General features: G+C 54.6%; 4 protein-coding genes across 6 annotated transcripts in view; 2 read left to right on the top strand and 2 right to left on the bottom strand.

The window, feature by feature from the left end:
- Nucleotides 1-245: 245 nt before the first annotated feature.
- KLHL30 (kelch like family member 30) lies at nucleotides 246-3,840 on the top strand. 3 transcript variants are annotated; one of them, XM_058812412.1, is made up of 9 exons: nucleotides 289-383; nucleotides 525-594; nucleotides 1,069-1,365; nucleotides 1,446-1,614; nucleotides 1,807-1,893; nucleotides 2,073-2,228; nucleotides 2,304-2,492; nucleotides 2,997-3,142; nucleotides 3,450-3,840. In XM_058812412.1, exons 2-9 carry the CDS (start codon nucleotides 592-594, stop codon nucleotides 3,699-3,701), a joined length of 1,299 nt encoding a protein of 432 aa, XP_058668395.1. In that variant the 5' UTR covers nucleotides 289-383; nucleotides 525-591; the 3' UTR covers nucleotides 3,702-3,840. The 3 variants fall into 3 exon arrangements, with proteins under 3 accessions (XP_058668394.1, XP_058668395.1, XP_058668393.1); XM_058812411.1 differs by having other exon boundaries at nucleotides 246-383; nucleotides 525-1,365; XM_058812410.1 differs by having other exon boundaries at nucleotides 323-1,365.
- A 535-nt stretch (nucleotides 3,841-4,375) lies between these two features.
- On the top strand, nucleotides 4,376-5,903 carry LOC131562731 (erythroferrone-like). Its single transcript, XM_058812572.1, has 6 exons — nucleotides 4,376-4,688; nucleotides 4,818-4,978; nucleotides 5,069-5,177; nucleotides 5,249-5,339; nucleotides 5,433-5,511; nucleotides 5,826-5,903. Exons 1-6 carry the CDS (start codon nucleotides 4,376-4,378, stop codon nucleotides 5,901-5,903), a joined length of 831 nt encoding a protein of 276 aa, XP_058668555.1.
- A 2,880-nt stretch (nucleotides 5,904-8,783) lies between these two features.
- ILKAP (ILK associated serine/threonine phosphatase) lies at nucleotides 8,784-20,646 on the bottom strand. The gene is made up of 12 exons (XM_058812326.1): nucleotides 20,537-20,646; nucleotides 19,896-19,961; nucleotides 19,442-19,498; nucleotides 18,564-18,692; nucleotides 17,581-17,707; nucleotides 16,449-16,555; nucleotides 15,946-16,039; nucleotides 14,090-14,177; nucleotides 12,422-12,543; nucleotides 10,619-10,738; nucleotides 9,293-9,374; nucleotides 8,784-9,021 (listed from the first exon to the last, which is right to left on the bottom strand). Exons 1-12 carry the CDS (start codon nucleotides 20,577-20,579, stop codon nucleotides 8,881-8,883), a joined length of 1,176 nt encoding a protein of 391 aa, XP_058668309.1. The 5' UTR covers nucleotides 20,580-20,646; the 3' UTR covers nucleotides 8,784-8,880.
- A 415-nt stretch (nucleotides 20,647-21,061) lies between these two features.
- KIF1A (kinesin family member 1A) overlaps nucleotides 21,062-24,995 on the bottom strand; it is a 43,129-nt gene continuing 39,195 nt past the window's right edge. The window contains exons 46-47 of the mRNA XM_058812490.1: nucleotides 24,806-24,924; nucleotides 21,062-23,819 (exon numbers count right to left, since the gene is read on the bottom strand). Of these exons, the coding sequence (XP_058668473.1) occupies nucleotides 23,777-23,819; nucleotides 24,806-24,924 (162 nt within the window). The 3' untranslated portion in view covers nucleotides 21,062-23,776. The remainder of the gene's footprint in view (nucleotides 23,820-24,805; nucleotides 24,925-24,995) is intronic.

The raw sequence follows: 24,995 nt of genomic DNA on the forward strand, positions 1-24,995 counted from the left end.
TGCTGCCGAGGGGGTGCAGGGAGGATGCTGTGGGAGCTCGTCCCTCCAGGCTCGCTGCCCAGCCGACCCCTCCGCGAGGGGGAGGCTTTCCTAAAGGCAACGAGCGAGGATGGGCGGCGGCGAGAGCTCTGCCCGCGCGGTGCCTTTAAGAGCAGGGAGCAGTGTCCAGGTGCCGCCTAAAAATAGCGAGTGCCCCCGTCCCGGCTGATCCCGTGTCATGCGGCGTGTCCCTGCCCAGCGCCGGGAGCGCGGTCCCTTCCCTCCCGCGGGCCGGCCGGGCTGGGGAGCGCAGCTGAGAGCGGGAGCGACCGCGCCGAGAGGGCTCAAATCGCCCCGAGAACCGTCCCCGAAAGGCCGGGGTCCGGCGGGGCAGCCGCGGCGCGGTGAGGAGAAAACGCGGCCCCCGTGGGAGGGGGGTGTGGGAAGCGCTTGTGCAGCCGCTGCTGTCCCTGACGCGGGCGCTGGGAAGGCGGGAGGATGTCGCGACAGGGCGAGAGGGAGACGCCGTCGCCTTTTCCTGGCAGGGACCCCCTCGCCTCCCGCTGCTCGGGCAGCGCCCGCCTGCCATTCCCCGCGGCCATCGCCGGCACCATGGTGAGGAACATGGACGACTTTGACTTCTGCCTGCCTTCGCACGCCCAGGGCGTGCTGGAGGGGCTGCAGCAGTTCCGCACCAACCCCAAACTGGCCGACGTGACGCTGGTGGCGGGCGGGCGGGAGTTTCCCTGCCACCGAGGCATCCTGGCCCTCTGCAGCCACTACTTCTATGCCATGTTCTCCGGTGACTTTGCCGAGAGCATCGCAGCGCGGGTGGAGCTCAAGGAAGTGGACCCCAGTGCGCTGGAGATGCTGCTCGATTTTGCCTACACGGGAAAGGTCACCATCAACCAGGGCAACGTGGAGGGGCTGATGAGGACCTCCAGCCAGCTCCACTTCCCTGCCATCCAGAAGGTCTGCAGCCGCTACCTCCGGCAGCAGATGGATGCCACCAACTGCCTAGGTATCTGTGAGTTTGGTGAGAGCCACGGCTGCCCTGAGGTCTCCTCCAAGGCCTGGTCTTTCTTGCAGGAGAACTTTGAAGCCGTCTCTCTTCAGGAGGAGTTCCTCCAGCTCTCCAAGGAGAGGCTGGCTGTCTACCTGTCCAATGACCAGCTGCAGGTGCAGGAGGAGCGGAGCCTGGTGGAGGCTGTGCTGCGCTGGGTACGCCACGAGCCAGGATCCCGAGCCCAGTTCCTGCCGGAGCTGCTGGAGCTGACCCACCTTGTGTTGCTGCCTGACCAGTACCTGCAGAACCTCCTGGCCACTGAGCCTCTCGTTCGTGACTCAGATGCCAGCAAGGCGCTCGTCGCCCGCTCCCGCACCATGGTGGGTACCCCTTTCCCTAAATGCCACTCCCTGAGCCAGGAAGGAGGAGCCTCATGGTCCCATCCTGGCCTCTTCATCAGGGACAGAGTGGCACTGGTGCCCTGAAGAACCCCCCAGCCCCACCACAGAAGCTGGAGGAGGTGCTGGTGGTGGTTGGTGGCCGTGTGCTGGAGGATGGCGAGGATGAGGAGAGGGGGCTGGAAATGCCGACTGCCACCAGGAATTTTGCCTTCTACAACCCCAAGAGCAGTAAGTGCCCCCCACTTCCTCCAGCTCCCTCCTTGTTAATTATCTGTCTACCCCCAAGCCACCTCTTGCCAAACTAGTGTCAGTTCAGAGAGAGACACTGGTTGGGATGGGATGGGCTTGAAACAGGGGTGGCTTAAAAAGTGCCATTGCTGGCTGTGGGGTCATTGTGTGTGTTTTTTTTTTTTTTTTCAGGGCGATGGATGGCTCTGCCTGACTTCCCTGATTACAACAAGTGGGGCTTTTCCCTGGTGGCTCTGAACAACGATGTGTACGTCACAGGTCAGTGCCAGGGCTGCTGGGACAGGCTGGGGGACAGGGGACAGTGATATGAGCATGAGGCACTGGTGTGGGGCCAGAGGCTCCTCTCTGAGCAAAATCCTCTCCTTCCTCTCGAGCAAGGAATACCCAGGGACAGCTGCCCTTGGAGAGGGTGGCCCACCTGACCTGTCTCTCTCTAGGTGGCTCCCGGGGGTCCCAGAATGACACGTGGTCAACGACACAGGCCTGGTGTTTCTGCCCCAGGGACGGGGTCTGGCGGCCCATCGCTTCCATGCTGAGGGCCAGGACAAACCACACCAGCGCCGTCCTCAACGGCGAGATCTACGTGATCGGGGGTGAGGCTGCAGAGACCCCGGGGTGCTGCTGGGGTGGGTGCCCCAGGGTGGCTGCAGTGTCCTGTCACCCTGCAGGGACAACAGTGGACGTGGTGGAGGTGGAGCGCTATGACCCGTACAACAAGAGCTGGTGTGCCATCAGCCCAGCCCTCAAGTACGTGAGCAATTTTGCAGCTGCCAGCTGCCTGGGCAAGCTCTACCTGGTGGGCTCCTGCGCCGTCAAGTACAACGCGCTCACTCTGCAGTGCTACAACCCCGTTCAAGGTGAGAGCTGAGCCTGCTGCCACCCCCCAGTGCTGTCCCTGGGACCCCCAGGCAGGTGACACCCCTGGAGTGCCATGCACGGTGCTGTGGGATGTGAGCAGGTGCTGGCAGGGTGTGGTGATGGCTGTGGTGGGGCTGTTGCAGCACGGACCTGAGTCACAGGTGTCTGACACAGCCCAGAGCTGAGCTTTGGTGGAGTGGAATCTCTGGGGCATTGGGATGGGGCAGGCTGCCTGCCTTAGGGAGAAACTATCACCCTGTGACAATGCCACCTCCTCAAGCAGACTCTTTTTCATCCCACAGCACCACTACAAACCATGTCCCCACCCCACACTATTTGTTATGCAAGACCCTTGACTGGGATGGGGCCTGTGGTGCCTGTCTGCCTGGCTGGTCTGCCCCCTCCCTTTCAAATTCCCCCTGAAATAGCAAAGCTTTTTTCAGCAATGGCAGCTGCATGGAGAGCCAAGGGTGGGGTGCACTGCTAATGACTGCTCCTTGCAGATCTGTGGAGTGTGATCACATCTCCCTTCATCCCCAAGTACCTCTCAGCCCCACGCTGTGCCACCCTGCGCGGGCTCATCTACCTCATCGGGGATAACACCAAGAAAGTCCATGTGTACAACCCAGAGGCCAACATCTGGCAGAAGGTGGGATGTGGGACCAGGCACGATCAGCCTCCCAGGGATATGGGGATGGTGTTCCCAGATGCTTCCCCTCAGTGCCAGCACCTCCCTCTCCCTCCTACCCACTCATCCCTTGGTTCTATTAACACCTGCAGAGCTGAGGGTGCCCCATTCCTTCCTCCCCTGCTCCCCATCACACACCAGAGGCCCCCAAACCCCACAGAAAGGAAAGATGGGGTAGGGAGACACGTCTGGGGCATCACTGTCCTCTGTGGTGGGAGTAGGAAGTCACCAAGGAGTCTCTGCACATCTCACCCTGTCCCTCACACAGGTGCAGCTCCTACACACCCTGCATGAGAACGGGGGGATGGTGGCCCTGGGTGACCGGCTCTTTGTCACCGGTGGCCACTGGAAGGGCATGGACGGGGACTACCGGGTGGAAATGGAGGTGTACGACTGCTCCAAGGACCTCTGGACACGCGAGGGCTCCCTGCCCTGCCTCTGGCTCTTCCACAGCTCCTCCTCCATCTTCATGGACACCTCCAAATGGACAGAGCCTTTCCAGGGTGACCATGGGTGGTAGGAGAGCCTCAGTGATGCCTGTCACCCTATGCAGACATGCTCCCCTTTTTTCTGCTGCCTGTTCAGGCTGGTGAGTGGGAGGTGGAAAGCCCTGTGCCAGGCTGCCTGGGGCACCAGGAGCATGTTCTCCCCCAACACTGCAGGGAAAAGGCTTTTCCTTATAAACATGCTTTGGTTAAAGCTCTCTTCTTTTGTGAGTTTGTGGGTTTTTTAGAACTGCATTTCTGCCCCCCAAACCCCAAAGATTTTAGGGTATTTCAGGTGTGGTTGATCCCATCAAAGCCTGACATTGCTGCTTGTGCATAAATCCTGGTTTCTATGCTGGGATGCACAGCACGCACCCAGGGAAGTGATCCATGGCCATGGTGAAGCAGCCGGCGCCTGGCTGAGCCCCGCTGCTGCGGTCACTCCTGCCCCAGCCCATCTCCGGCGGTAGCGGTGCCAGAGGGATGGGCCAGCACAGGCTGAGGTTTCTCCGCCGGCTGGGCCCGCAGCCAGCCCCGCAGGACGGCTCAGCTGTTCCCCCTGCGCTTGTTCGGTGGTTCCGAGGCGCTGAGGAGCCCCGGGCCCGGGCGGGACCTCCCTGGGCCCACGGGAGCATTTCCCGGCGGGGCGGGCCCGAGGGCTGAGGCGGGCCCGAGGCGGGGCCGGGCCGCCCTCGGTAGCGGCGGCGGGATGCGGCTGCCGGAGCTGTGCCTGGCGCTGCTCTGCGCCGCCGGCACCGGCACCGAAGCGCCGCGGGCAGCCCGGGAGCGGCCGCTGGCCCCGGAGCATGGGGAGCTCGGCGCGGCCCGTGTGGATCCCCGGCAGGCCTGGATGCTGCTGGCTGGGAGCCCCGGGAGGAACAGCGGCGAGCGCGGCCGCGGCGGCTCCGGGGCTCTCACGGCCCCAGCGGGCCCCGGCACCCCGGGGAAATCAACGGCGGGAGCCGGGGCTGGCCCGGCCGTGCCCGAGGAGCTGCTGAGGGAGCTGCAGCTCCTGCTCAGAGGTACCGGCTGGGGACACAGGGCGGGAGCTGTGGGGACAGCTGGACAAGGCGAAGCTGGGCTGGGCAGCAGAGCCAGGAAAAGTGAAGGTTCCCTTCCTAATGTCACACTCCGGTGGGGTTCGGGGTCAGGCACGGCAAAGATGTGCAGGACAGCTGGGGAAGGGTCTAAGGAGGAGGAAAGCAGCGGAGGCAGCGCCCAGCGTCGTGTGGAAGCAGCCTTCCATTGCCAAACGCGTGCAGACCTCGCTGTGGAGCAGAAGACGTGGCTGGAGCTGGGGCAGTTCTACATTGTGAGTGCCCATCCTGCCCCTTTCCCTGTCTGCAGGGGCACCCCCCTGGCACAGGGACTCCTCCTCTAACTCAGCCATTCCCCACGCCAGCCTGAGAGGGAGGAGATGTTCCAGCGTGGCCCGGGGCTGAACCTGACCAGCGGGCAGTACACAGCCCCCCTTGCGGGATTCTACACCTTCAGCAGCACGCTGCACATCGGTGAGCCCTCCGACAGCGCCGCGGTGCTGCCGGGGCACGCTGGGCTGGCCTCACTCCCCGCTCTGTCCCAGCGCGCAGGGAGCCGCGGAGGAAGAGGCAGGGATGCCGCGGGAGCCGCCTGCGGGTGCTGATCTGTGTGCAGTCCTGCTGCCAGCACAACAGGTACCACAGGGCAGGGACAGGGCCAGGGAGGAGCCCAGCATCGCTGGGAAAGGAGGGGCTGCTCCTCCCATCACTGCCCTCGCTCTTCTGCAGCCATCTGGAGAGCGTATCCCAGCTGGAGAGCAGCGGGGAGCTTTTCACCATCTCTGTCACAGGCACCCTTTACCTGCAGGTGAGTGGGACAGGGCTGGGCAGGACGGTGCCTTCCATGGCCTCAGCCTAGGGCTGGGCATCCGGTCCCAGAGACAGCCAGGGCAGAGCTCTCACAGACTGTGGCTGGGCTGCCCTAAAGCTTTGTGCTGCTCTTTTCCCATAAGGAAGGGCAGGGGCAGCTCCTCCAGCTCTTGGCTGCTGTGTGCAGGGAGAGCTCTCTCCCTGGCCCTGCCAGGCCATGCCTGGTGCCCAGGGGAGGTGTCCTGGCCCTGCTAACCCCTCTCTCCCCCCAGGCTGGGCAGCATGCCTCTGTTTTTGTGGACAACACGGCAGGCTCTCCCCTCACCGTTCAAAGTGGCTCCGATTTCAGTGCTGTGCTGCTGGGAGTGTGAAGAGGCTGGACCACGCTGAACTTGTGCCAGGAGCAGCCAGACCCTTCCCTCTGCCAGCCACCATTGTGCCTCCCCTGCTCAGCACCAAGCCCAAGGAAGAGCATTTGCTCATGCAGGGAGCTGCAGTCTGGTCTGATACTGCTCATGCTGAAGATGGACAAAAGATCATGAAGGTGATGATGATGATGATGATGATAGTAATAAAGCAGCCTGAGCAGGACCTAAAGGCATTCACTTTTACCTAAAGGCTAAGCCTAGAAGTTTATCTTGGGAAACACTGCTGGCAGTGGCAGCAGATGGCTGCCCAGGGCTCAGCTCCCACCGTGCATGGTACAAAGCCCCACACGTCCATTATTTTCCTTGGTGGACTTCCCTTCCCTGCCCAGACTCAGTCTCGGCAGCCCAGGCCAGATTCTGCATTGCTTTAGCCCCTGCAGTGTGTGAGCAGGGGCTTTGCTGGAGCCAACATCCTTAACACCAATCATCAAAGCAAAGTCCCAACAATGCCACACGTTGGATTAAAGCAAATTCCTGCCCTTGGCTTTGCAGAGCAGGCACTCCCTGGCTGTGGCACAGGGCCTGGCTGTGGCAGCCCAGATAGAGCCCAGCTCTGTGCTGTGGCTGTGATAGCTCAGCAGGGCACAGCCTACGTGACCCAGGCAGGGCAGCACCAGGCAGGCTGAGTGCTTCATTTCCCAGTAGTGCTCAGAACTGGGCATGTGGTGCCAGCAGCACTGCAAGATAGCCTCAGCTAACAGCCCCACCTTCTCCATGGATGTCCCTGCCCTTCTCCCCGGGCTGCATCTCCTTGAGGAGCCTGGTGAAGGAGCTGTTAATGCAGCACTTCATGGGTAGGGGTGTTTGGGTCTGGAAAAAGGGGGAGCTGAGAAGGGAAAGCAAACTGCCTTTCTGAAATTTGCCATCAGGGTTTCTTTTGCCACAAACAGAAGAGAAGCAACTCCATGCTGCTCTGTCTGGGCTCTCCAAATTGCCTTTCAAGAGCAGAAACAGGAGAGTGTGCTGCTAACAAAGGCATCCCCTCTCAGCTCATCCTGCACTGCAGCCTCACATCAAAATACACAGGAATGGCTGGGAGCAGAACAAGCTGGCAGAGGATTCACCAGCACTACCCAAAATCTGTGCCAGAGGGCCACTTCCTTCCTCAGTGCTCTGCAGGAGATGCAGAGAGTCAGGGTGCACCCTCAGACTAAGCCCATGAAGTGTAACTCACTACTGCTGGAGCAGAAATAGGAGATGGCCAAGCCACCTGTCCCAAACAGCCCAGGAGCTGGGACAAATCCCAAAGTTCCAGGGATACAGAAAACAGAAAGGAGCCAGGGAAGCTCCTGCACCACCCTGCCCTTGTCCCCTTCCCTGGGACTGCAGCTGTGCCTCATCAGACCAAGGAGGCAACCACAATGCACAGCCCTCAGCCCCCTCACACACAGGGTGGGAAATTGGAAACTTCAGGGCTTAGGTAGCCCAATCCATTTAGCTTTCATTCTGTCACTTGGTCTTAGGCCAAATTTTCTCTGGAAAACAGCACACTGACTGCAGCAACAGCTGGCAGAGGCACTGAGACAGGATGAGACACCAGACACTAATTAGTACCTAAAACCTGAGATGCCTTCTCCTCAGATAGCACAGACAAGCACAGAGCCTGCCTGCAGCTCAGCTGCCTTTTCACCAAGCCCATTTGGTGAAAACACTTCTTCCAAAAAACATCAGGGGCAAATTCCAGCCACTTTTTCCATACCAACTTTGGGGTAAAACTCCTGCAAGCACAGGGCAGGTATGCTACTGCTCTGCAAGGGCTGTTTGTGTCCCTCAGCTGCAGGCAACCTCACAGCCCAGCTTCAGAGCCAGGTTTCCTACCCAGTGTGAAGGACAGCACATATCACATCCCAAACTGGTGGCCTAGAGGATTTCACAGTCTGTATGGTACAGCCTGTGTGAGTCCTGGAACTCCAATCTCCCAGGGTCTTGCACAAAGCTCAAGGATGTGGACAGCAGAACTGTCCCAATAAAAAGCTGGCAGAGCTGATGGCCCCAGATCCGTCCTGGCAGCACCCCTGTCCAGTGAATTCACTGCATTTGCAGAGACATTAAACCCTAGCACTGAGATAACCCTGTAGGAAAGGCATTTTGTGCTCTTCTTGTGAGCCAGCAAAGGCTTCCTAAAGATAAGGAAAGCCTTGTATCTCTCTCGAGGAAGACACCAAGGCTGTGACCATGGTGACACAATGGAGGAGAGAAAGTTAAAAGATACAGACTTTAGCTGGCTCACAAAATGAAGGGGGTCCTTGTTCACCTATTGAGAACTTTGTTTCTTTCTTATGACCAATAGGCAGTGAATGTGTCTGTTAAGTAAATGTAAATATCTTGACAAACTATAAAAGCAACATGTTGCTGTAATAAATCTCTCTTATGCACCCTTCTGATGGAGCCTTGGTGCTTTGCTTTTGCTTGGTGTTGTGCTCTAGAGCAACATCAACTGTCACAGACACATTTTCTGAAAAATCCTTTCCTTACAATTTTTCCTCCTGAGAAGCTGGGAGGCCTCAGGAACAAAATGGAAACAATGATTATCTGCTGCTGTGGAATGCAACAGGTGCATCTGGGATTGGTCTCATGTGGTTGTTGCTAATTAATGGCCAGTCACAGTCAGCTGGCTCAGACTCTCTGTCCGAGACACAAGCCTTTGTTATCATTCCATTCCTTTTCTATTCTTAGCCAGCCTTCTGATTAAACCCTTTCTTCTATTCTTTTAGCATAGTTTTAATATAATATATATATAATAAAATAATAAATCAAGCCTTCCAAAACATGGAGTCAGGATGAGGAAAGAGACGAGGATCTGAGACCCCGGCGAACACCGTCACAATCAATATTAGAAAAAACCCATCTTTATTTACACTGGAGAGCACCCAGCAGGAGCCAGCCTCCTGCAGGCACACAGCATGCACACAGAGCTCTCCCCTGGCTCAGCAGGCCCCTCAGTGCTCGATCCTGACCAGCATGACGGTGACGTTGTCGGCCGAGCCGCGCTGCACGGCCTTGCTGGCCAGCCTGTTACACGCGGCCTCGTAGCGAGCGTCGGCCTCCAGCCTCCCCTCTCTCGTCTGGATATTCTTGTCCTGTAGGGACAGAGCAACCTCACTGCTCCCACCAAAGCTGGGATTGTGTTGTATTGCGTTCTTATATGTTTTAGCTGCATTAAGTTGTACTTTGCTTTATCCCAGTTTCCCCCCTGCTGCCTCCTGCGACAGTGGGGTTGTGTTTTCCAAACACTGGGAAGCAGAACAAATGCAGACAGCCTAGGGGATAACTAGAGGGCACTCTGGCAGAAGTCCATTTTGTGCCCTGTGCAGTGGCAAACCCAGCCCCCACATGCCACCTTCTCCTCACCTCCAGGCAGGACACAATGAAGTTCACAGCTTCTTCTGGTGTAAACACTTTAAAGAGGCCATCACACGCTATCAGAATGAACCTGGAAATCAAGTGGAGACAGATTCCAAGGCTGAATTTTTGGCTCCTCAGCTACAACAAAATCACTCCAATCTATTTTATGAACATCCATGCTCAGATCCAAAGGGAAGATGCTGTGAAAGCTAATCTGAAAATCCCTTGGGACCTACTGTTCATGGCAATTCAAAATACAGGGCAAAGAGCCAGGCAACAAATGTAAGACCTTGATCAGGACATCCTGGCTGTGCTACAACACTGGCAAGATCATATATTATCCTGATCACATCTCCATTGTTTCTCTAAGAACTGCTTCTTTCCTCTGAGTCCTTTTCATTCATGTATTTTCCCTGTGAAGCAGCTAATGCAAGGAAATACAGAAACAAAGCTGTTTTACTTTACATTTCTGGACTCCTGAGGCATGTGGTAATTTAAACATGCAAATTCAAAAAGAAAAGTACGTGACACAACTGTGAGCAGAAAACTCTGACACAAAATACTGCCACAGGCTGCAGAAGGTTGAGGAGATACAAAGCCCAAGGCAAGGGCAGCACCCCCCTTAGGATGGGGAGGCAGCCTGCTGTGCACTCCCTGCCTGCACAGGGAATTGTATTAACCAGGAGCCCTAACCAGAGTCCCCAGGACAAGGAAAACTAAACAAACCTACAGAAGTGGTCAGTCTGCACATGCCTCTGAAGACATCACTTCAGTGCATGATACTCATGAGTATCTTTAGAAATATTTCAGTGGATCACTTGATATGGAACTCTAATCCCAGAAAAAGCAGCAGTACTGGGTTACACTCACCTCTGAGAGTCTGCAGGACCATACTGACACAAAAGCTCACTGCAATTTGTCGTTGCCAATCATATCATGGAAAAGTATCTCAAATCTTCAAATATCACAGCTGAAGGCAAAAGTCTTTATTGCCACCACAGCTGCTAAAAACAACTCCTGGACAGGATGGAGACCCAAGAACTCAAGCCTCAACTACCTGCTTGCATACTGATTTGTGAGCTTAATCAGAGCTCAGAGGACATCTAAGGCCTGTGTATGCTATTGCTATCAGGCTGGCTCCTCCAGAGGAGCATTCACAGCATCTGGGCAGAGCAGCAGGTTATCCCACTGTTCTAACAAGGAACAGAAGCAGAGAGACAGCAGCAGTAAGAACATCCTCTAATTCTGGAGGGATCAGCCTGAAGTGCCTTGGCTCTCACAGCAGAGCAAGCAGGGCTGGGACAGACCCCCCCGTGCAAGGGCACCCGTTACCTGTCATTGTGTGTGAGCTGGCAGCGTTTGATATCTGGCACAGAGATCACACCACAGCGCTTGTACTGGCCATCCCCGATGGAGCGGGAAACCTCCAGCACTCCCAGCACTCTCCCGTCCCTGCACGAGCAAAAAAAGCACTCAGAGCCCTCCCCACGTGTGCATTCCACTGCACTGCCTGCTGGGGACATTGTGCACCCATCTGCTTGTACAAATAATGACCCACTTCCCCAGCAAGCTCAAATCTTCCCTTCAAAGTCCCCTTCCCTTTCTGTGTGTTTGTGTGAAGCTCTGGGAAACAGCTGAGGAGGAAATAAAGTCAGGAGACTTCAAGGCTGTTCTCTGTCACCCTGCCCTAACTCAAATCCTGCTTAGCCTAGCAAACTGGGGCAGTGAAATTATATGTGAGCTGAACTCCCAGTGGCATAGTTTGAATAGAGATTATTTTTTGGCAAGATATCCAGCAAACTGCTCTTCACTAGAGGCAGAGTGGCAGAGGCAAGAGGTCTGAGTCAGCAGCCCCTCTGAGGACACCAACCCCTACAGACTGGCCCAGCTGCAGGCAGCTCCCAGGAGTGAAAAACACAACATGTTCAGCTCCTGACCACGTGGCCTTTAGTAACACTGATTGCAGCATGCAGTTTATGTGAAACCCACATTACAACACCCCTCAGGAAACACCTCTGGGTTGTCAAGCTTTTTTAACTAACCCAGCTCCATAGAGAACAGCTTCCCACACTTCACCTATCCAACAATAAAGCATCTTCTCCCCAAAAAGGCTCTTCTGTGCCCTCTGAGAATACACAAAGCTCATTCATCTCATAGTCCAAGCAGCCCCGCTTGAGATAAAAGCCAGAAGCAAGGCATGTCATGGAGAAGAGATCTGACACTCACACACTTTGTGGCTTATCTCCTGGGCCCAAAATATTGAAGTGCAAGCAGAGGGAGAGGCTCCCAGGCAGTCAGGGACCAGTTCTGAAAGGAGCTAACAGACACTGGGCCATCTCTTTGCCATGTGCAAAGAGAGATCAGTGCAGAGTGCAAGTGGCAGCATGTGCTCCCCAGAGATAAGGGGAACAAAGCGCTCCAGTGCAGTGTAACAGAACTGAGCCCACCCCTCTCCAGCCTGGCTGCATTTTGCTTCCACGGGCATGAAGATACTTCACCTGCACTGCATCCTTTCTTTGTGAAAATGCCACTAAATCAAGAAACAGCCCTCAAAGAAGAGAGAGAACCTAGCCATGGAAATAGGACACAGTTGTTGTGTTTGGCACCCGCTCCCCAAACAGCCATGAACTCCTTTTTGCACAGGAACATTAAGATAATCACATTTTGGCTCTAGAAAACTCCCTCCTAATGCAGAGAGCCTCAGTGCATACAGTAACCCCGGGGAGCAACACCAATGGACATTGAGGGCTTTCTGTGCTCTCTCAAACCATGCCCCCTCTCAGAGGACAAGGACAGAGGAGTCATGCTGCAAGGAGATGGGTTCTGTTCAGCACCACAGTGTGCAGAAAGCAGCAACTTCCTCAACAATCCAATCCAGCTCTGTAGCTCCAAATCTGTAGGTCAAGCTTAAGCCTGCCTATGCTGGTATCCCACTGCCAGGCTCTCACAGGGGTCCTGCCCTGGCCTCTTAAGGCTCTGGGAACCACCAACCAACCCCAGTAACCAAATCCTTCCAGGCCTCAGGTATATTCCAACTAGGATGCATACTGGGCTCAGAGAGCTTCAAAATCTCAATGCTCAAGCCCCAAATCAGGCTGGGGTTTAGATCAGCTCATTCACACCCCAGGCACTCACCTGACATTTCCCCCAGCTTTCTGTATCCGCATCCTCTCCTCGTACTGGGTGGGGTTGTGCTCCTTGCTGAGGCTCAGGGCTGTGTGCTTCTGGCTCTCCTCATTGTACCGACACAGAATGGCCTGTGCTGACAAAACACCCCCATCAAACAACAGCCCAGCTGCAGCTTCTGGAGACAGCCCCACACTGCACTGAACGGTGCCAGGGACTGGAGGCCAGGGGTGACTCTCAGGGCTCATTCCTAGGCAGGAGGTGCTGCTCAGTGATTTTATCACTGATCTGGATGCAGGAGTTGAATGCAGCATTGCCACGTTTGCTGGTGATACCAAACTGGCAGTGCTGGGGGCTCTCTGGAGTGATGAGACCTTGCAGAGGGCTCTGCACAGAAGCACCACAGGGCAGTGCCAGTGGCACAGAATTGCTGAGTCCAAGTGTGGGTTCTGCACCCAGGGGGGAGCAAGGCTGAGCACGAGGCTGAGCTGGGAGAGGAGAGGCTGGGGAGCAGCCCTGGAAGGGTCTGGGGGTGCTGGGGCAGCAGCTGAGCAGGAACCATGGCCAGGAGGGCAGGTGGCATCCTGGGGACACCGACACAGGAGAGGGCATGGCCTGGCTGTGCTCAGCTCTGGGCAGCCTCACCCAGAGAGCTCCAGGGTCAGAGATGGGGGAAGGGGCTTGAGTGTGCCCAGAGGAGGAGAACCAGGCTGGGAGGTGTGACCTGGGAGGGGGCTGAGGGCTCTGGGTTGGTCTGATTTAGAGAGAAGGAGGCTGAGGGCTCTGGGTTTGTCTGATTTAGAGAGAAGGAGGCTGAGGGCTCTGGGTTGGTCTGATTTGAGAGGAGGCTGAGGGCTCTGGCTTTGTCTGCTTTGGAGAGAAGGAGGCTGAGGGCTCTGGGTTGGTCTGATTTGAGAGGAGGCTGAGGGCTCTGGCTTTGTCTGCTTTGGAGAGAAGGAGGCTGAGGGCTCTGGGTTGGTCTGATTTGAGAGAAGGAGGCTGAGGGCTCTGGGTTGGTCTGATTTGGAGAGAAGGAGGCTGAGGGCTCTGGGTTTGTCTGATTTGGAGAGAAGGAGGCTGAGGGCTCTGTGTTTGTCTGCTTAGAGAGGAGGCTGAGGGCTCTGGGTTTGTCTGCTTTGAGAGAAGGAGGCTGAGGGACAGCCTCATCCCCTCTGCAGCTTCCTGAGGAGGGGGCATGGAGAGGGAAGTGCTGATCTCATGGGAATGCTGCTCTCAAAGCAGGGCCAGGGAGGCTCAGGCTGGACGTTTATACAGCAAATAATGAAATACTGCACCAGGCTCCCTGCAGAGATGGTTGATGCCCCAGACTGTCAGTGTTCAAGAGGCATTTGAGCAGTGGTGAAACTTTAGGGCAGCCCTGAACTGGTCAAGCAGTTGGACCAGATGATTGTCCTAAATTCCTTCCAACTCAAATATTCAAATATTCTCTTCTTGACACTGTGAGATATTTAACACCACCAAGAGAGAGCTTTCACACACCACTGCTTTACACTATGGGAGACAACACAGAAATACTCTGTACCCACCCAAACAAAGATATTTTGTAGGAACAGTTGAGTAGCTCATGACAACTCGGACATCCCAAACAAACAAACAAAACCCCCACATAGCTCTGGGCAGAATAAAGATGCCACCAGAGGTCTCCATTCTGCTTACCCGGCTGTCCCCAAGGTTGGCTATGTAGAGAATATTGTCAACAGCCAGGACACAAGTGGCTGTGGAGCCATCCTTCCATGCTGGCTTCCTGAAGGGAACAAAAATGAGATTGCTCAAGGGAAAAACACTTAAGAAGTTACAGAGTGTTCCTGGGGACTCAAAGAGTGTCCAGCAATCAGGTGGCACAAGCCCACAGCAGCTGCCTGCCAGCAGCTCAGGTTGGTGACAAACAGCAAACTGGAGAGGGACAGAGAAGCTACACACACTGCAGATTCTGAATGCACAGCCCATGCCCAGCTGGGGCAAATACTGCCAACCACAGCTCCCACACCAACTCCTCCTGACACTCAGCTCCCAGGAAACCTCGTGTGTGAGCAGACCAGGCTCAGCCCTGATGGCTGCCCAAAAGCTACAGCATCACGAGCAAACAAAAACCCCACACTCCTCCTTGGGAAGCTGCTTCTTTGCAGCAAAACTCTACAGCAGAAATTCCTTCTTTGTTGCTTACACTTTCCTCCTTTTCTCACAGTATCCCTGTTCCACCTCAGCCCTCCCCACCCCACCTCAGCAGCAGCATGACCACTTGCTCAGTTGCTCTCCTCCTGTTTCACTTCCTGTAGTTAAGCTTTTATCTCTAGAGCTCTAGGTAAAATGAGAAGCATTTCTTAGATTACAGCTGCCAGACTAGCCCTGTCCACAAAAAAAGCATGGCTATGATGCTATTCTTCACTGAGAGACTAATTTCTAGACATACTTCACCCAGTTTTTCCTTACTTTGAAGGTGTGGCTGCATGAACATGATTCATTTCACCATCAATACAGCTATTGCTAGCAATCCTTTGTCATAAGTCATGTTTCTGACCAGAGGCTGGTTTGAGAAAGACACTACTGACAGTTCTTGACAGACTCAAGAAAGCATCCTCCTTTTGCCTGGTCAAACTTGTTGTTTGATTAGACTTAAGAGACTGAGCCAGTTTACAATTTACTTAGAATTGAAAATTTTCAGGGAATCAAATGCACCAGCAGCGTCTCCATCTGTGAGAGAGGTGTCACTGTGAAACAATAAAAATCCCAAACCAAATGTGTGTGAAGGACTGGTAACAAAGTGACTGTGTTTGAAATGCAATCTGTATCTTCCCTAGCCCACACATTTGGTGTGTCAGCTCAGCAGACACTGAGAGAAGGGTGCTTGGCAGGCTGGCATTTACCCCACAGAGGGACATTCTTCATAACATCTCTGTTTTCTAAAGAGTTGAAGAAAGCAAGATTTAAATTTACATTGGGAGATGTAGGTCTTTCAACACAGGGCATTAAAAGCTGCCTCAGGGATGTGTTCCAGCCTCACAAGCAGAGCTCTAAAGAAAGCTCAGTGGCCTCTACAGAGCCCCTCCTGCCACACACTGATGCCATCAACAGAGAGATCCCACCTCAGGCAGCACAGGACAAGTCCCTTCAGCAACATGGCAAGTCTTTAAATAGAAATCAAACAATCCTGATAAGGATTTTCTAAAGAGTTGAAGAAAGCAAGATTTAAATTTACATTGGGAGGTGTAGATCTTTTGACACAGGATTGTCCCTATTAAGGACAGAGGTGGTCCTTGAACCTGTTTTGCTTCCTTCCTTTGTAGAAACATTTTAGTCTAAGGGATCCTACAGAGCACTTACCACAGAGTAAGGGTGGAACATGCCACGATCCAGTTCTCAGCTGGCAGAGGCACAGCCTGGCACAGTGGAGCTGTGTGGAGTTTTGCCAAAGCACAGGAATGACACAAGGAAAGTTTCCTCTGCCCCGCTCACAACTCAGACCTCAGAATGCACACTAAGAAATACAACTAACAGAAAGCATTTGTACTTACTGGCTGGATGCCTGCTTTAGAAACTCCTCATCTGTGTGTTTGAAGGTGTCCAAAAGGCATCTCTTCACAGTTTTCTCCACGCTGGCTACTTCACCTGTCAGAGAAAACAGCAACTAAGCTCCAAGTGAAACATATCTGATCTATCCTAGTCTGTCCCTTTGCTCATCCAACATTCAGTCAGGCAGTGCATCTCTTGGACCCTACAGAGCAGCTGTGGCACAGCCTGGGCTTACCCTACCAGAAATCCATGCAGTAGTGTATGTGGAGAGTTTATGACATAAACCTCTCCACCACAGGAGGATTTTCATATTTGATGCCAAAACTGGCAACAGCACATCCCACACTTGTTTAGTGAGTCACAGTTGGCTACTTGCACCCTTGTGGGCAAAAGGCTTCCAGCCCTCTTGCCCAGCAGACACAGCAGTCTTGCAAGCCCTCTGGTAATAAGTGCCAAGGCAGAAAAGGTGATGGTTGTCATACAGCCCTTATTCCACCCCTCTCACCTTTAGGAAATTTCTTGATCAGGTTTTGGTGCAGATTCTGTGATGCAAATTTGGAGGCTCGCACTCCGCCGTGGCCATCAAAAACAGCGAAGTACGAGACACGTGTGCTGTGGGGGAACAAAAGGCAGCAGGAGGAGCTGAGAAAGGCCACAGGGAATGGGAACAAGAACATCCCTCTCCAAACCACCCTGCCCTGTGCCAGCCACTCCAGAAATCCTGCACCCCAAGGCACAGAAGGCAGCAGGTGTCTGAGCTCATATATTCAGCATTTACATGGTTTATGTGTTGTAACACTCAGCTGAAAACTTTCTTGTAATTTTCCACTTCTCAAGAAAATGAAGGGCTAAAGGGTTTACAGGTTGGCATAAAAGTAGATAAACATTTTACCTCAAGGATACTGCAACTCTCCAGGCATCACAGACATCAGTTTAGCCAATCCTACAGTCCCTTCCATGCCTAAGCTTGTTCTAACAATGCTACAGACAAAAAAACTTGGATCTCTCAGAACACAAACCTCTTGGGACAATACTAGCTCAGAAGTAAAATCCAGTATCAGGGTGATGCTTGAGCACATTTCTTTCATTTTACATACCCACTTACACTTGGGTAATACAGGATCAACACCCAGTGTTATCAGGCCCTCATTATTTTAATTTTACACACCCACCTACATTTGGGTAATACAGGATCAGCATCCAGAGTTATCAGGCCCTCATGGTGCTCATTATTTTAATTTTATATACCTACTTACATTTGGGTAATACAGGATCAACACCCAGCGTTATCAGGCCCTCATTATTTTAAGTTTACATACCCATTTACATTTGGGTAATACAGGATCAGCATCCAGAGTTATCAGGCCCTCACGGTGCTCCTAAAGTCAGTGACTGAATCCACTAAGCACCCCTCCAAGGGAGGTGTTTGTACACAGCAGCCCTGTGAACTGCCTGGGAACACAGCTAGCTGATGCTTCACCCCAGGTCTCCCATAACAAGCCCAAACCATGCACCACAAGAGGCAGACAAGAGCACCAGCTGTTCCAAGCAGGAGGGATCATCCCCTGGCTTTAGCTGAAGCAAGCTGGGGCTGCCTCAGCCCCAGGATGGCTGCTCTGGCACCTGGGCTCACTCACATTTGGGAGGGCAGAGGCCGGCACTCCTCGGTGATGTCGTTTAGGATGACGTGTGCATCCTGCATGTCTTCCCTCTCACCTTTCCTCTCTGCCACATAACCCTTCAGGCCAAGAATGCCCACTGATCCTAAAGGGGAACAAAGCAGACACACACACATGCAAATCAAACTCCTCTGTCCCCTCAGCTCAGGCTCAAACCAGAAGTTCTCAGCTTTCAGAGCCCTGTCCTGGCAGCCCAGCCCTCATACTGCAACAAACCCTCTGCTGCTGAGCAGGACATGTTCACTTTGTAACATGGATTTTATGTGCTCCCAAGGTCAGCAGCTCTAAAAGCAGCCTGCCCTCATTCTGGCAGGCAGCTGCAGCCAAGCAGGACTGCTGGGCATTGGACAGGACTCTAAAACAGGGGCAGGGGACAGGGGGGGGCAGGGGAAGCACGTGGCACTGAACCTGCAGCTTAATAAAGCCCAGCTTTAAAGAGTGCACTAAGGACTGGAAACCCAGGTCTGAAGCACCCAGGACATGTCCTTTCCTTTGTACCCCTGAACACATCTTGCTCCCAAAGCTGCAACGCAGGCACTGGAGCCAAAGGCCCTGTCTGTAACAGGCCTGTCTGTCCCCCTCTCAGCAGCCAGCAGAGATTTGTGGATGTGGCAAAAGAAAGTGATGTGGATCCAGCCTCACAGAAGGTCCACACCAATCCCCCTCTGGGCAGCACAAGCACTTATCCTGCCAGTGCTGAGGGCCTGCTGCCCAGCTCCTGCTGCTCCAGCAGGGACAGAAACAAGGCCCAGGTGAAGGAGACACACAGAGCCAGGAAGCTCAAGGAGCTGCCACAGCCCCCTGCAGCAGTTTGCTGTTTCCTGCAAGAAGCTGGAAAGGCAAGCAGACTGAAAAACCAAAGCTTAGCTTTGTTCTGGACTTACTCAGCCCAACGCCAAAAGTACAAATTGAGTACATTTGTTTTCAAACTGTCTGAAAACCTTTACAAACTTTCTTTTCCACAAGTTCTTCCCTGCCATTCTTCTCTTCCTCCTCCTCCTCCAAGGACTTTCTCTTCTGTCCTTTCTCTTGGCTCTCTGCTGATGAGACTTGCTTAGTAGCACTGGAGGCTGAAAGAAAGCAAGGATGCAGGTGGCTCCAGTGTTCCAGGACTGTTTGACTTGCACAAATTCAGCAGCAAGGAATTTTATACAAAAACACACTCAGGAGTGCAGACTCACACAGCATTAAGTGACCACAGTTACTATGAACAACCCACAGGCTTTATTCCTTAGCTACCAGGCTTTTTTGTTTTGTTTTTTTTTTTGAAGTTAATTTCTCAGGAAGTTAATGCTACAGGCTGGAACATTTCTATATTATTATTATTATTATTATTGTTATTTTCCTCTCTGATCTCTGCCCACAACAATTCAAAGGAACTTATAAACATGCATACTTTTTAGAAGGCTACAAATAAAAGCCAGCAAGCAAAAACCTGATGTCAGAACTGTGGCTTTGTCCTTCTGCAGATTTAGGCTCCTATGGGTACAGTGAATTATCTCGGTTCCTCCCAGGTGACAGCAAGCACATGGCTGCATGCACAAAGCCTTGCAGAGCAGCAGCCAGGGCAGGGCAGCACCAGGGCACTTCCCTCCCACAGCAGGGAGCTTTCAGACAACTATGGTCCCCAAAAGACAGGAATGTACTTCTGGGAACAGGCCTGATTTTAAGATACAGGATCCTGATTTAAACAACTGGGCCACAAATTGCCAATCAGGACTGGAGAAATAAGCACCAGGGTAACTTGCTATGTGTCCAACACCACAGGCTGCACTGTGGGCTGTTCCCAGAGAGGCTGAGGAGGGACACAGCTCCTTACCTGGGTCACCACTGCTGGCTGGTGGGAGACCATCGAAGAGCAAAGAGCCTTCTTTTCCTGGAGCACAAAAAGAAGACAAAAACAATTAAATACCTTTGGTTCCTTTCAGGGAATAATGCTTTGCCTATGTCTCTCCTGAGGTGAAGAAATTATGCCAGTTTACCAAAGAGAGCCAAATTTCTACTTCCATTACTAGTTGGGCAAATCCAGACTTTGCATTTGCTCCAGGGAACATTTTAAAGGAATGTTTCATAGAATATATGTGGAACATCTATAACACCCTGGTTACAAAAAACCAAACAGGATGCAGCTGGTCTGCATGCCAGCACTGATAACCCTGCTGTCTTTATTCTTGTCTAACAAAGAACAGGATTTACACACATTTCATCTGAAAGAGATGCTGATGCAGGAAACACAGAAAACCAAGCTAATGGTAGGAACAGAGCACCCATACCTGAGTCAGCACTGCTGGATGGTGGGAGATCATCAAACAGCAGAGGCCCTTTTTGGGCATCTTTCCCTGCAAGGCACCAGGGCAGAGTAAGGAAGCAGTGCAGGCATTCCTGGGGAGCTGCTCTGAAGGACGGTCCCCAGGCCAGCACACGTGTGGTAAACCAGGAGAGCCCTACTTCCAGCTGTAATTTTAGCAGCTGCTACACAACCTAAATAACCACCTGCCTGGGGCTGAGGTGAGCTTTTGTCTTGAGAAGAAGGTTTTTGGTGGGGTTTTTTTTGCTAGCAATCCCCTAAGCTCAGCAGCACAGTGAGAGGCAAGGCTCCAACGTGGTCTAAACCGCGGGGAGCTGCAGTTCACACAGAACATGCAAAAACACGGTATAAACTGCAATGGGGCGAGTCCCAGGGAAAACAAAACCACAAAACCCACCAAACCCGGCATTTTCTCCAGCGATTTTTAACCCGTCCCCTCACGCTCCCCCTCGCCCCTCAAGCTCCCCGTTGTGGCGGCCCGGCAGTGCGCGGAGCCACGCCGCTCACGGCCGAGCTGCAGCAGGCCCGCCTCCCCTCAGCGAGCCCACGGGCCGCGGCCGGGCTGGCCCGACGGACAGCGCGGGCCCGAGCGGGTCGCGGCCTCACCCGCGGCGGCGCCGGGCTCGGGCAGGTCCCCGAACAGGTCCATGGCCGCCGCTCGCTGCCGCCTACCGCCGCCGCCGGCCCAACCCGCACCCGCGGCGGGCCGGAAACGGGCCCGCGCCCCCCGGCAGCGGAAACACCGCGCGGCCCCGCCCACAGCAGCGCGTGCCCGCCGCTTTCGCCAATCGCAAGCGGGGCCGCGCTGTCAGTCAGCGCCGTAGCCCCGCCCCTTGCCCAGCCGTGTTGAGCACGCCCGCGAGGGGGCGCCCCTTAGTGGCGCTGCCCGCCCTCAGCTCCGCTCCCCTCAGTGGCACTGCCCGCCCTGAACGCCGCTGCCCTCCGCTCCGCTCCCCTCAGCGCCATTCCCTTCAGATCCGCTCCCCTCAGCGCCGCTGCCCTCTGCTCCTCTCCGCTCCCCTCCCCTCAGCGCCGCTCCCGTCCCGTCCCTGCCGCCGCCCCGCCAGCCCCAGAGATCACGCTCAGCAGCGCACGGGAGTTGCGTTAAATGCGACATTTATTTCAGAACCGAACAAGCCTCACGTGCGCACGGACGGCCAGGACCCGCAGTACCGCCCCCCTGGCACACGGCAGGGAGCGCCGGCGGGAACCGGAGGGCGGGGAGCGCCGCCTCCCTCCTCCCCTGGCCCCGGCCCGCCCGCCGGTGCCCGCCTGCCTCCCGTGCCACCCGCTGCCCTGTGCAGTTTCCCTTCCCGTTGGGCTTTCGTCGTGCTCGAAGCTCCGGTGTGCATTCCTTGCCGAGGGGATGGGGCCAGGGCCGTGCCGAGGAGCGGGCAGAGCGCTGCTGTAAGATGGCAGGCGGCCCGTGTGCCGCATCCAGCGGGCAGCTCTGAGTCCCTCGGCTTCCACCTCCAGCCGAGCCGTCTGCTCTGCAGGTTTGCTGGCCTCAGGCATGGCTCGGCTCTGGCTGGAGGGTGCCCTTCAGCTGGCTGCGTCTTGTCTGTGGCACAGGCAGCACCACACAGCCCTGGCCAGTGAACCTGTGTCTGGTCCCTGACAGACACTGGTCTCATCTCTGCCAGAAGCTGCCTCCATTCTGGAGGAGCCTCCCCTCAGCTACTCCCTGTTTGTCCACCCTGAGCCTCTTACAGTGACATCTGGGATGGTACTACCTAGTCCTTGCTCAGAGCACAGGAGTCAGGATGTTGCAGCCTGGGCCCCTGTATTGCCCCAGCTCAGCCTCTGTGCCTCCAGGCTGGCACCTCTTCACACAGAAAGGGCACAAGTCGGCCCTTTCAGGTCTAAAAGGATCACAGAGGGGAAGATAGCCCAGTTTGCTGGGGAGGTTGTCCTGGGCAGGGGAGCTGGGCTGAGAGGAGCAGCCCCACTGCAGATTTGGGCTGTAGTAATGGGGTAAGATGCCCAAGGAGCTGTGGCGAGGCCAGGCAGAACCAGCATGTGCTCAAGAAGAATCCCCAAACTCTTTCTGTCACCTGAAACCCAAGCTAAAGGGTGCCTGATATGCAGCCAGGGGGCCAGTGCAAGCCTCTACTCTGCCACGTCCCTGCCTGTCCGTGCCCCCCACAACACGAGTGTAACGAGAAGACAGCACCACGTCCCACACACACACACACACACACACACACAATCACACCCCACAGACAGTGCAGGGAGGTGTGGCAGAGCCAAGGCGCAGCCGTGCTGGACAAGAGACAGCAGAGCTGGGGGGTGCCTGGGAGATGCACGGAGGAAGATGCTCAGCTTCCAGCACGGAGCTGTGCCAGATGCTGCTGGCCACTTGGGAAGCCCTGAACAAAACATCTAGTCATGGGTGAGAGATGGGAGAAGAGGGAGAGCTGCTGCTGGAGGAGGTGGGAAGCAGTGATGGCTGGAGGAAGAAGGTCTTCTCAGCAAAAACACCTCCTGTGCAGGAAGCCTCCAGATTAACATGCTGATGGAGGCAGGGTGGGGGGAGGTGGGTGCTCGCTTCTGCAGCAGAGGAAGAGTGAGAAAACACCAGCTACAACAGAAAAAAAGAAGCCCCATCCCCACCCTGACACCCTTTGATCTGCTTTGAGTTCATCATCCTGCTGGGAGAAGAAGGGATGTGCAGGCCCTTTTGGGAAAGGGCAAGAAGAATCCTGTAGGATGGGATAGTCATTCCTAGTTGTGGCTCCTGGGGAATTTTCCTATTCCACCTGAACCTCCACACTCCCTGCAGGGTTGGGATCCTTGGCATCCTGCCCTAAGAGTGGGAAATCCCTTTGGATGAGACATCTGGGGGTCCCAGGCTGGGATAGGGGAGGTGGCCCAAGTGCTTTTTGTTGGAAAGGGGAGCCCAGCACGGGGTGACAGACAGAGCCATACCCAGAGCTCTCCTTTTCCCTCCAGTAGGACCAAGCTCCAAAGTGCAGTGACCCACCTGCAGGGACAGGGTGCCCTGGCCAGCTCAGACTGTGGGCTCCTCCCTTCCAGAGGTAGATGGGACAGGTAGGAATTGCCTTCTTTGGGAAGACATGGTGGGCTGTCTGGCCACTGCTCAGGGGAAAAGTAGTTTAAGCTGTAGGGGAAGGCAAAGCAAATATCTGGGGAAGGCATGGAGTGAGGGTGAGAGCTGCACTGCTGCCAGGCACAAGCCAGGGGTGTCCTGGGAAGGCATCTCTGGAACCCAGGCCCAGCACCAAGGCTCTCCCCTGCCTGGGGGAGGCATTGGCTGGGGGCCAGGACTCAACTTAGGGGATTTTTGTGATGTAAATAGAAATAAATACTTTATAAATATAATCTTAAAGTACTGACACCTGATCTTACTCTGCTGTCTCTTGCAGAAACACCGGTAAATTAGGGAAACCCCACATCTAAATTACCACTTTCCCTTCGCCTGAGGGCAATTCCTCCTGCTCTCCCAGCTCTGAACTTTGCTGCATTCCCATCTCTCTAGATCAAAGACCAGCTTTTAGCCAAAACCACCCTTCTCACTCCCTCCCCTCTGATAGGGACCTTTTTTTGGAGCGTTAGATGGTGTGATATGAAGGTCACCCATGGAGGGACAGGCAGAAGATGGCACGTGCACAAGGAATCCTGCCCAGGCGGGTCCAGGCTTTTGCAGCTACAAACAGAAGTGAGTTTCCCCTGTGAAGCTGTGAATCAAGACAGATCCTTCCATGGAGCAGAGAGCTGGGGCAGCAGATGGTGTGAAAGATCAGATATTAACATGGGGAGTCTTCAGACAGAATCAGCTATCTTGATCCTGTTGGCAGACCGATGAGGTGGAGGGTATTTTTCAGGTTAGATTCTCATCTGGGCTGTTCTCCTTCTGGACAGCTTGGATCTGATTTGGAAAACAAGGGACAAAAGGTGTTTAAAAATGTGGACAAGGAGAGGTGTGGACTCCCAGGCTCAGTGTCCAGGCTGATACTTGAATCCAGAGAGCTGGAGAGACATAGAATTAGTGTCTCTTTAGCCAGAGCACACAGTTCTGTGCATTTATTCCTATTCTCCTAGTCCTGCCACTTGAGGTGATCTCAAGAAGTCCATGGGATGGTCTTGTTGAGGAATGAAAACATTTAGTGTAGGTAGCTCGGTGTGCAGCTGCGATTTGAGCTGCAGGGGTGGCAGCCTGAGGCCAGAGCCGTGAACTGCCCAGCGTTTGCATAACAGAGGGCACAGGGACCTGGGGCACAGGGACTAAGAGGGTGTAAAAGCCCAGGGTTCCCTTTGTTCAGGCTCCTTTCTCAGAGGCACCCAGCTCCAGCTGTTATTTTGTTATTGCACCTGATTAAATTATTTAAAGGATCGAGATGTCTGAGACTCTGCTGTGGGAAACTGGTGACTGAGCCAGTTAGGAAACCTTGTCTGAGTGTGTGAGGTGAGTGTAGAAGTCAAGCAAGGAACCACCTGCTGTGAAGGGGCCTCAGTCCCAGCTCAGGTGGCTCCTGTGTGACTCCAGAGTGTGGCTCTGGGATGGTGAGACAGGAAAGTTTCCTTAACAGTCTCAAAAACTCCATGGGATGGTCCCAAGAACAGTGACAGGCCAGAGGCCCTGCCACCAGGCATGGATCGTGCTTTGAGCTCAGCACAACAACACCTCTGTACCACCTGGAATCTGGCCCTAGACTGAAGCATTTAAATGTGGATGAGCTGAATTCAAAATTAATCTGGTCCAAGTTCTGCCAGCTGAAAGCCTGTCCCAGCACAGCTCTGCACAGGAGATGCTCCCCACACCCAGCTGGGGCTGTAGCAGGAAAGCACTGGGAGCCTGCAGCCCCCCCAGCAATGGCTTCTGTGCGTGCCCCTTCCCCCAGGTGCCCCTGGTACCTTATGGATCCAGCCAGGAGAGGGTTAAAAGCGTAGAGCCAGTCGTGCATGTCCTTGTCACTGCTCGCCTGCAGCAGGATGCCCCGGTGCTCGGTGCACACCGCAAAGGTGTTCGGGGTCTGCGGGGGGAGAGCCAGAGCTTAGTGCTTCCCTCAGTGGGGTGTGCAGAGTGGGGCTGGCTCCCAGTGCC

The sequence above is a fragment of the Ammospiza caudacuta genome, chromosome 11, assembly GCF_027887145.1.
Source record: "Ammospiza caudacuta isolate bAmmCau1 chromosome 11, bAmmCau1.pri, whole genome shotgun sequence".
Classification (NCBI taxonomy): Eukaryota; Metazoa; Chordata; class Aves; order Passeriformes; family Passerellidae; genus Ammospiza; species Ammospiza caudacuta.

Coding starts and splice junctions, on each gene's coding strand:
- LOC131562731 (XM_058812572.1), top strand. CDS start 4,376: ATGCGGCTGCCGGAGCTGTGCCTGGCGCTGCTCTGCGCCGCCGGCACC. Junction 4,689..4,817: donor GCTGCAGCTCCTGCTCAGAG/GTACCGGCTGGG, acceptor GTTCGGGGTCAG/GCACGGCAAAGATGTGCAGG. Junction 5,340..5,432: donor TCCTGCTGCCAGCACAACAG/GTACCACAGGGC, acceptor GCTCTTCTGCAG/CCATCTGGAGAGCGTATCCC.
- ILKAP (XM_058812326.1), bottom strand. CDS start 20,579: ATGGACCTGTTCGGGGACCTGCCCGAGCCCGGCGCCGCCGCGG. Junction 19,962..20,536: donor CGAGCCCGGCGCCGCCGCGG/GTGAGGCCGCGA, acceptor GGTGCCTTGCAG/GGAAAGATGCCCAAAAAGGG. Junction 16,556..17,580: donor CGGCCTCTGCCCTCCCAAAT/GTGAGTGAGCCC, acceptor GTTCCCCCACAG/CACACGTGTCTCGTACTTCG.
- KLHL30 (XM_058812410.1), top strand. CDS start 478: ATGTCGCGACAGGGCGAGAGGGAGACGCCGTCGCCTTTTCCTGGCAGG. Junction 1,615..1,806: donor CTTCTACAACCCCAAGAGCA/GTAAGTGCCCCC, acceptor TTTTTTTTTCAG/GGCGATGGATGGCTCTGCCT. Junction 2,229..2,303: donor CGAGATCTACGTGATCGGGG/GTGAGGCTGCAG, acceptor GTCACCCTGCAG/GGACAACAGTGGACGTGGTG.